Below are 9,716 nucleotides of genomic sequence, written 5' to 3'. Positions count from 1 at the left end.
CATGAACATTAATCTGGGAGTTACTAGCAAGCCCTGTTTGCCTAGAACAGTAACTGAAACTGACACCCTAGTGTTATTCCCACCTACTTGAAGTAAAGACCCAAATTCTTTTAGTAGAATTAAGCAAGCTTTATTATTATTTTTTTGACCAGACAGCTAGCTGTTTCCCTAAATTGGGGCTTGAGAAAACAGCATAGAACATAGGAGAAGGTAGAGTTTATGTAACCCCCAAAACTGCAAGATGATTGGGGATTTTCAAGGGTTGGGAGATTGGGGTATTTCTAGAGGAATTTTGGTTACTGTAGCATTAGGTTTCAAGCCTGGACAAATGGCTAAAGTGTTTACTGAACATATCAGAGGGGCTGCTAGCTGCCGGGTTCTCCATGCAGTCCCCAGTCCCTACCTGTTACAGGGTTCTCCTGGCTGGCATACCCTTCCCCCAACCCTAAACTTCTCCAGCCCAAGGGCTGGCTGCTTTTTCTTCAGCCTATATAATCCAGCCATTTTGGTTACCTGATCTTTCATCTACCTTCTTTTAGGCCTCCTGACTGCTGCACCTGGTTCTCCTCTTTTTCCCTTCCCCTTCCCTTCCCTCTTCTTCCCTTTCCTCCCCTCCTCTCCCCTCCCCTCCCCTTCCCTTCCCCCTCACTCCACTGACTCAGCTCAGTCAGGGTCATGTCCACTGAGGACTCTCCCAGATGTCTCTGCCTCTGACTATGCTCTCCCTTTTATCCACAATAAACCTTTTTTTTCCATAATACCTAGAAGTAGTTGTGTTAGTGTGGCATTGCTATGAAGGGGCATCATGACCACAGCAACTCTTACAAGTGAAAATATTTAACTGAGGCTGGCTTACAGATTCAGAGGTTTAGTCCATTATCATCTTGGTGGGAAGCATGGCAGTGTGCAGGCAGACATGGTACTGGAGGAGCTGAGAGTTCTACATCTTGATCTACAGGTGGCAGAAGGAGACTGCTGCCACATTGGGTATAACTTGAGCATAGGAGACCTCAAAGCCCTCTCCCACAGTGACACATTTCCTCCAACAAGGCCACACCTCCCAATAGTAGATCTCCCTATGAGTCAAGCATATTCAAACACACAAGTCTATGGGAGCAATACCTCAGCAGTCATGTCCTTTTCTTTTTATTTCTTTGTTTCATTCACATAAGAACTTGACTGAACATTTCAAAAATTATTTGGCAAAACATCTTAATCTTATGAGGGGTAGAGAGCAGGATACAGGGTACCACTTCTCAACCTATGGGTCACCTGCCACAATCCATGGCATTATGTACAAGACAAAACAAGAAAACTTGGGCTGGAGAGATGGCTCAGTGGTTAAGACCACTGACTGCTCTTCCAGAGGTCCTGAGTTCAATTCCCAGCAACCACATGGTGGCTCACAACCATCTGTAATGAGATCTGGTGCCATCTTTTGGCCAGACATGCATGCAAGCAAAATGGTATCTATAAATAAATAAGTCTTAAAAATATTAAAAACGAAAAACAAAACAAAAAAAAAACCCAAAAAACAAAAACAAGGAACTTCGTTTTCTCCTCAACATCACAGTAACTATCTGAAATATTAGAGTGCCAACCCGGGAGGGGTCAGTGCAGATAAACATGAGGCATGTGTGAGTGTGAGACACTGGCTATTCTAGCCCTGGACTCTGACTTCTGAGAAAGTCCAAGCACCTTCGACTCAACCTTCCCATCTGGGCCAGTCCAGTCCACAGAGGGGGCATCCCTGAAGCCACCGGATACAGCTGGGATCTAATCATAGGCTCTTGCAGGCATCTGAAATCTGTCCTACAGAGCAGGCCCAGAAAGCTAGGGATAAATTTTACTAAGCAATAAAGTAACATTATTAGGTCCCCCCGTGAGATGCCGGGTGGAGTCGAGGCCCAGGTGATAGTGGGGGTTTTTGTTGTGGGCTCCACTCTTGTTTCCTATGTTCTTAGGAGACTTACCTTGACGGTGGGTCTTGGTAAGTCACACCGATAAATTAAAGAAGAATTTAACAGAACAACAGGATGGGGGGTAAGTGACCACAAGGGAAACATCGTACTCCAGGGCTGGAAATGTGTATTATCCATCAGTGAGCCTGCATGGGAGAGGAGGGGCTGGGACCAGAGCCTAGAGGAGAAGGTTTGTATGTAAAAGGCAGGGTGACTAGAGATATGGCCACTTGAAGCGGCAAAATTACAGCAAGAAAACTATTTGAGACATCCTGGCACCATTCTGTCTCCCTCTGCATCCCCTCCCTGGCTACCCTAGGGTCCAGTCTATTCAGAACAAACAAATATGACTCCACCCCCAAGTTCTGACTGACCAATAGCAGAGACTGAGCTCAAATTCAAAGTAAGCCCCCTCCTCTGTCCCCAAAATCCTGGGATTACAGATGTGAGCCACTATAGATGTATCTCCACTCCTCCCTAAAGCACTGAGATGCTTCACAGGAGCTAAAGGTGGATCTAATGCAGTCCACGCACCACAGCGGGCTCGTAACCAACACTTTAAGCAGCCAGGGCCCAGGGGCTAGTTTGTACCTCTACAGAAATAAACCTCACCACTCAAACGTAACTTCCAGAAGTTCTGGCTCCCAACTCTGGAACAATCACTTTAACTGAAGAAGAGAGAATGTTCTGATTAGCGAATACAACAGTTGAGGTAGGGGTTACTTCTGATCCAGGCTCTGAGCTGAGAGGGGACTTGTTGATCTCAGTGGAAACTGAGCGGATCAGAAGGACCCATATTCTGGACTGCAGTGCCGAAGTAGCCTGGATACTTCCTGGTTAATGGACTGGGAAGGAGGAAAGCAGACTACAGTAGTAGCAAGGAGGTGCTGCCCTCTCTGTGAGCCTCAGTTTCCAGCCTTAACTTTCTGTGGTTCTGGTTCTCACTGGCCAGATTATTTTGTTTTCATTTGGAGACTTGGTGTCTTGTAGCTCAGGCTGGCCTGGAACTTGCTAAGTAGCCAAGAATGATCTTGAACTCCTGATCCTCACTAAGCCCGATTTCAGGGTTCATTCTTGGCAGTTAAATCCAAGCTGACCTCTCTGGACTCACTGAGGTTTGCTGGCAGCCACCATCTAATAGAATGTCAGATGATCTACTGTGTGAACAGCAGTGTAGGCTCTAACTTGCTATAGAAAGAAGGTGGTAGGTAGCCCGAGAATGGCTTCACCAGAGCTCCTGAGAGCCTGACTTACTGACCTAGGGTGCAGGGCTGAGCATGGTGACCCTTAGCTCACAGCCAACAGCTTCAGAGCCTCCAAGCTCCTCATACTACAGAGGTGTTTGCAGAACAAATCTACTCACCAGGGAGACTCAGACACCTAGAGAGACCCCTCTGTCCCACACCCTACCACCCATCTTCAATTTTCACCTTCTTTGTACAAAAGCTGGAGAGATGGCTCAGCAGCTGAGAGCACTTGCAGAGGACCCTGGGTTCAACATGGTGGCTCACATTTGGTTGTAACGCTAGTTCACTGGGTGGGGGGTCTTGGGTAACATAAGAAAGCAAGCTGAGCAAACTGGAAAGCAAGGCAATAAGCAGCATTCCTTCCTGATCCCTGCTTCAATTCCTGCCTCCAGGTTCCGGACTTGCCTTCCCCTGAGGAGGGACTGTAACCTGTAACCCCTTTCCAAGTTGCTTTTAATCAGTGTCTTACGACACAACAGTGATACAAACTAGGACAGAGCGGTTCACTTGCGTGCTTGTATGTATACAACATATGTATCTGACACGCTCAGAAGCCAGAAGAGGGAGTCAGATCCCGTGGAACTGGAGTTACTGATGGTTCGGAGCGCTGAGAATTGCTATATGGGTGCTGGGAATGGAAGCCTCTGCAAAAGCAGCAAATGCCCTGAACTGCTGGGTTATCTCTCCAGCCCCCACTTGGCTGTTTTATGGTATGTGTGCATGTCCCCCACCCTGTGTGTGTGTGTGTGTGTGTGTGTGTGTGTGTGTGTGAGAGAGAGAGAGAGAGAGAGAATTTCATATAGTCCCACCTGCCCTCCATGTGTAGTCCAGGCTGCCCCTCCATGTATAGTTCAGGCTAGCCTTGGACTTCTAATTGTCCTCCCTCCCTCTCCCAAGTGCTGAGGTTACAGATATGCACCAAGCCCAGCTGAGTAAGAAATAGGAACTTGAATCTGCTCAAGGCCTTGACAAGATTAAAGAGTATTTGAAACAGACTGGCCTCGCCTATACCTCAAGGACTCCATGTCCCTCTGCTCAGAGCTTGGCCTCGCCAAGCCTGGCTCTGCAACAGGGCTTCTGAAGGGAAAGGGAGGACACCCAGCTGGAGCTGCATGCTGCAGGCTTGCACCTGTCACCCTCTCCTTTGAGTGGCTCTGTCTGTTACTGGTGACGGGATAGAACACTGAGGAGCCAGCCAGCCATGAAACAAACAGCTCCTTCTAGATATGCAAAGAGAAGTGAGACTGGGAAGGGGGAACAGAGACTCTGGTAGGACACAGAATGTAATCCCTTCTGAAGTGTCAGAATCCGAGTTTCTCCTCCAGCTCCAGGATGTGGCAGGGTGTGAAGAGGCAAGTGCCTGCCCCAAGGCTCTAAGTGGATAGTCTATTGAGAGCCTCCAATGATGAAGAAGGAGATAAGCCTGTAGCCAAGAGGGCTGTGTGCTGTGTGTGACGAAACTGCATTGAGCTCTAGGTGTGGAAGAAAGAATTTTCAAAAGGATGGATGTGAAGAGGTCATGTTCTCACAGGGACTGGAGGATGAGTGCCAGCTGGCCACATGGGAGATCTGGCAAGCAGCTGGCAGAATCAAGAGCAAATCAGGGTCTCAGGGCCAGAAACAGAGCAGCAGGAAGAAGGTATCTGTAGATGGTCTCAGGCAAGGAGGATAAGCCAGAGCAGTCTGAGCTGCCCTGCAGCTGACACTTTTGTTTCTATGTTCCTGTTGGCGCTGAGCTTTCTTTCCATCCACAGTTACTATGCTCACATTGGACAGGGTCTGCCATTAGTCTTTGAGTGCACTATCTCATTTAACGATCACTCCAGGCTTAGTGAAGAGACTTAATCTGAAAGTAACAGCTCCCGTGGATTTCAGTTCAGGGCTAGCTCAGTTTTCAGGGAAAGTGGCATTTTTCTCTGTGAATAGGAGATGAAGTCCAGGGAGCCCTCCTCCTGTCTGGCCCATCCCACATGGTAGAAAGCGATCAAAGAGACTTCAGATTAAAGCTGGCTTCTCAGTCCCCATTGGGGGCCGATTGAGCTGCTACGAGCTTTGATCAACAAGTGACTTTGCTAAGTCGTAAGAGAAAGCTCAAATCCAATTTCCTGTGGGATGCTCTAGGGAGCTGAAAGAAGAGGGGGAGGAGAGCAAGACGGAATGCATTCCTCCCCTAGTGACATTAACTGCATGCTTCACCCAGTCAGGAATTACTGAGCAGGACATCCAGCTGGGTCCTGAGCTTCACAAGATGTAGGGCGACAGTGAAGGAAGTAAAGTCCTTGGGTACTCATCACAAATTCCTCTGCGGGAAGAGGCTCTGCTTTCCTGGTTGGCAGTAAAGGCAGGGCATGTGTTGGCTGAGAAGGATGTGTTTCTAGGAGACAAGGAAATCTTGCTTTTCCAAATGCTTGGGACTTGTGTTCTTGACAGGGAGGCTCAGCTTCAGATCTGCTCTTAAGAAAACCAAACAAATGGAGATGAGATTTCGGAGATGGAGGCTAGGGAAGCCATCTCAAGAGGTGGGACCTCTGGTCTGGTTCCTGAGAAAAAATGAAGAGAACCCTGCAAAGGTTCAGAAGAAAAGAGTTCTAGAAGTTGTCTGGTTTCCCTTCTGGTGCTGTGATAAAACACTGACCAAAAGTAACTTGGGAGACAAACAGGGGGTTTGTTTGGCTTATACACCCAGGTCAAAGTCTGTCATTGCAGGAAGTCACTGCAGGAAGGAGGCTGCTTGTTTGCTCCCTAGCTCACTCTTAGCCCTGTGTCTCTAGCTTTCTTCTACAACCCACGATCTCCTGCCCAGGGACCTCCCACTGTAGACTGAGCCCTCCCTCATCAATTAATAACCAAGTCCACCCCCTGCAGATGTGCCCACCTCTAATCTGATTAAAGCACTTCTTCAGTTGTGGGTCCCCTGTCAGATGGCTGTAGGCTGTGTCAAGTTGACAAAGTTAATGTGGCTAGGCCCTGAGGTGAGGCTGTAAAGTGTATGTGTTTAAGGCATCAAAAACCAGGGTAACTGGGAGAGGATGAGACCTGGCATAAACCTAGGCTTTGAGCAAAGGAGTCTCATGGGCTACTGGCGTGTGCACACAGATGCATGTGGAGGTCTGGGGATAAGTTTGACATCACCTTCCCCCTCTTTCTTTGCTTTAGCTGACCAGAGAGTTTCTAGGACTCCATCTCTCTCCACCCCCCTTCACCATCACTGGGATTACAGGCATGCACTTCTGTAATCCTGGCTTTGGGCTCTGTGGCTTGGTCCAGTCCTCAGGCTTGTGAGGTGAGAGCCTTGTTGACTGAGCCATCTCCTCAGCCCTCTCATGAGTTATTCTAAAGTAGGGGAAGCCACAGTTTACAACAGGGTCATGATAGATGCAGCTACCCACACCATGCTCCAGGGTGGGGAAGCAGTGCTATCTAACTCCACCAACACTGCATACTCACGACAGCACCAGACAGGACTCAGCGTTACACATAATTGGGGAATGATGGGGATAGCCCAATTGTCCATCAATAGCTAACTGGATAAACAAACATAGGGTATGCATGTGTGACTTCTTCTGGGGAGATGTGAGCAAATGTCTGTCACAGGCAAGACACTGACAACATACCAAAGAAATGATATCACCCAAGTCTATCTTAGGGAGCCAGCCAGCTGGCTATTTGGGCTATTTTCAGGGGTGTCACTAAAAAGCCCATGCCAGTGTGGATGATAGCTCATGCCCCTTGGAGCTCCCTGGACACCCTGAAGGGCAGCATGGTTGATTCCGAGGATCCTGTCTCCCCAGGATTATTACAGCTTATATAACTTTGGGGAGGAAACTTGACATCTTTTAACTTTTTAAACTTCCTGAGTCTTGTGAGACTAACTTACTTCCTGAGTCTTAGAAGCATCCCTCATCCTTCCGGGGTGGGGGGAGAGGGGGACACGTGTGCACACACACACACAGTGTAAAAAAAGTGTTTTTAAATAGTTAAAAATGATAAATTGTTACGTATTGCATCGCACTACAAATTATTTTTAAAGATATTTATTATTTATGAGTATATGTATGTACCTAAATGTATGCCTGTGCACCACAAGGTGCCCACACAGGCCAGAAAGAATATCAGATGACCTGGAACTAAATTACAGGCAGTTGTGAGCTGTCTCATGTGGGTGCCAGGAGCCAAACATGGGTCCAGGGAACTGAACCTGATGTAGGAGTGCCTACTGTGCTCTGATAAACAGCAAGGGGCTGGGTTTGAGGAGACTTGGAGGAAGAAGTAGTGATTTCTCTAGACACAGAGGTGTCCCCTGACAAAGATGAAGAGGTTTTTCGTTTTTGTTTGTTTGTTTTAGGGTTTTGTTTTGTTGGTGCAAGGATCTGTATGGTCAACAGCACTTCGAAGAGCATACAAAGCTAGCAGCAGAACCAAAGAAAGAAAGGCCAGGCAGAGGGGGAAATATTTTACCTTAGGGAAATATAACCGGGGACTATGGACTCTGCAGTGACCATGAGTGACCCAAGCTGTGATGTCAGAAAAAAAAATTCACTGCTCAGCCTGGAGTTAGACATGTAAGGCTAGAATTTAGGACACTGGTCCCGGGATAGCGGTAGCCACAGGGCTCAGTGGCTTCGCTGGAGAAGCAGAGGATAGAGCCAATGCGTGCGCCTGCAGGAAGGTTAGTAAAGAGGAAAGCAGAGAGGAGGGGGCTGTCCTTGGGCATCCTGGAGTAAGCTGCTAAAAGACAGGCACTCAGCGCCTGGAAGAGGATCCCACAGGCTTCATGTGAACTCCGGTCAGCAGCTCAGAATCCAGATTTCTGTGGACAAGTCTTCCTGGCTCTGCTATGCACAGCTGAGCTTTCTGTTCTGCGGCCCCCAACCCCACCCCAGGTACCAGTGCGAGTTCTGCTTTTCCTTTCTCTTCACTCTTGGCTCAGCATCGGGCCCACCGTGGGCGCTCGCTGGAGGTTTGAATTCGAGAGAGAAAAGGTCATGAGGTTTTGGGAACGTGCTCTGGGCACTGTGTCCAGAAGCACAGTTGGGACTGGCAGGCAGTCCAAGTCCACTGGCTTGGTTGTGCATGAGAATAGCTCTTGCAAGGAGGATCCGGCCAGCTCCTCGATGGTTTTGCAAAGAACCCATACTAGTGACACGGAGCATCCAGCACTCCACAGCTTGGAGAGGAAGAAGGAAACCCGACCGCCAACTGAGCGATGCGCAAGGTGCCCTCTGCATACAGGTTGCATGGAGTCCCCAGGTCAAAGACAGGTTTGATTAGCACGTCCCGGGGCAGAGCCGGGAAAAGAGTGGACTTCAGCATCCCAGCGCAGTAGGTAGTAGCCTGTCCGCGCAGCCCCGGGGCTCTCGCTGGCTGAGAGCTGGCAGAGAGCCGCGCGAGTTCCCCAGGGCGTCCCCGATCGCGTGCCCCGCGGCCCCAGCGAGCGCCCAACTCCCTAACTCCGGGACTTTGGCAAAGCTGCAGCGGGCGGGGAGCGGCGGCGAAGGAGGATGCACCATTAGAGCCCGCGGGGGGGGTAGCAGTCAGGAGCCGGGGCCCTCTGGCATCCTGGAGGATGGAGATGCTCTATAAGTAGATGGAGGATTGAACGATGGAGGCGCATAGGACTCAACCGTGCATCTCTTGGCGGAAAGCGAGGTGCAGGACGTGGAATGAAATGCCAGGGGATGATGGGTTGGAGCGCACCCCCATGGCGGTGACACGGTGGAGGCGCCCGGCTCCCCCACCGGCGAGCAGCGGAAGTGCCGCGGAGTTGGAGCGGGGCCGGCGCCGCGGCCGCTTCTGCTGGCCGAACTGCTGCCGCCGCCGGGCGGACGGGCGGACGCGCAAAGCCGGGGGCGGGCGCGGCGGGGCGCGGCGGGGCGGACCGGCCCCGATGAGGCGCAAAGAGAAGCGGCTCTTGCAGGCGGTGGCGCTGGCTCTGGCGGCCCTTGTCCTGCTGCCCAACGTGGGGCTCTGGGCTCTTTACCGCGAGCGGCAGCTCGACGGCAACCCTGGAGGATCGGGGGCGGCGGTGCCCCCCGCGGCGGTACAGGTGAGTGGTCCGCGGCCGAGGGTGGGGAGCATTCTTTCCCTCGCTTTGCTCTCACCCTGCAGTTCCTTGTTCCACCTATCCTTCGTGTCTGCTCTGAGGCATCCCATTTTGGGGATGGCAACATCGAGGCTTCGGGAAGGTCAAAGACTTATCCAGGCTCCTACTCCAGCCTAAAATAGTGTTCAGCCCCAGGCCCTTTTCCTAGTTCACTCCCACTCCTCTTATTGCCGTCTATTATTCCTGGCCTCTTCAGCTCTCTCTTTTTCGGAGGATCCTACCTGCATCTTCATGCCACCCAGGATTGTTCGTTCTGAGGTAGGAGTAGAGATTCTGGTCGTTCTTGTCGGTGTTCTTCAGTAGTCTCTGCCCCTAGCCCTCACCCTCGCCTGCTGATTTTAGTGTTTCGAGTCAGACCAGATCCTTCCTGGTTTGCCATCTACACAGTCACTCCTGGGTCTCCTC

General features: G+C 50.4%; 1 protein-coding gene across 1 annotated transcript in view; it reads left to right on the top strand.

The window, feature by feature from the left end:
* Positions 1–9,095: 9,095 nt before the first annotated feature.
* Positions 9,096–9,716, top strand: part of Galnt10 (polypeptide N-acetylgalactosaminyltransferase 10) — a 152,446-nt gene continuing 151,825 nt past the window's right edge. The window contains exon 1 of the mRNA XM_028782510.1: positions 9,096–9,254. Coding sequence (XP_028638343.1) covers positions 9,096–9,254 — 159 coding nt within the window. The remainder of the gene's footprint in view (positions 9,255–9,716) is intronic.

The sequence above is a fragment of the Grammomys surdaster genome, unplaced genomic scaffold, assembly GCF_004785775.1.
Source record: "Grammomys surdaster isolate TR1022 unplaced genomic scaffold, NIH_TR_1.0 797, whole genome shotgun sequence".
NCBI lineage: Eukaryota > Metazoa > Chordata > Mammalia > Rodentia > Muridae > Grammomys > Grammomys surdaster.
Note: the sequence above shows the minus strand (reverse complement) of the source record. Positions and strands in the feature narration are given on the sequence as shown.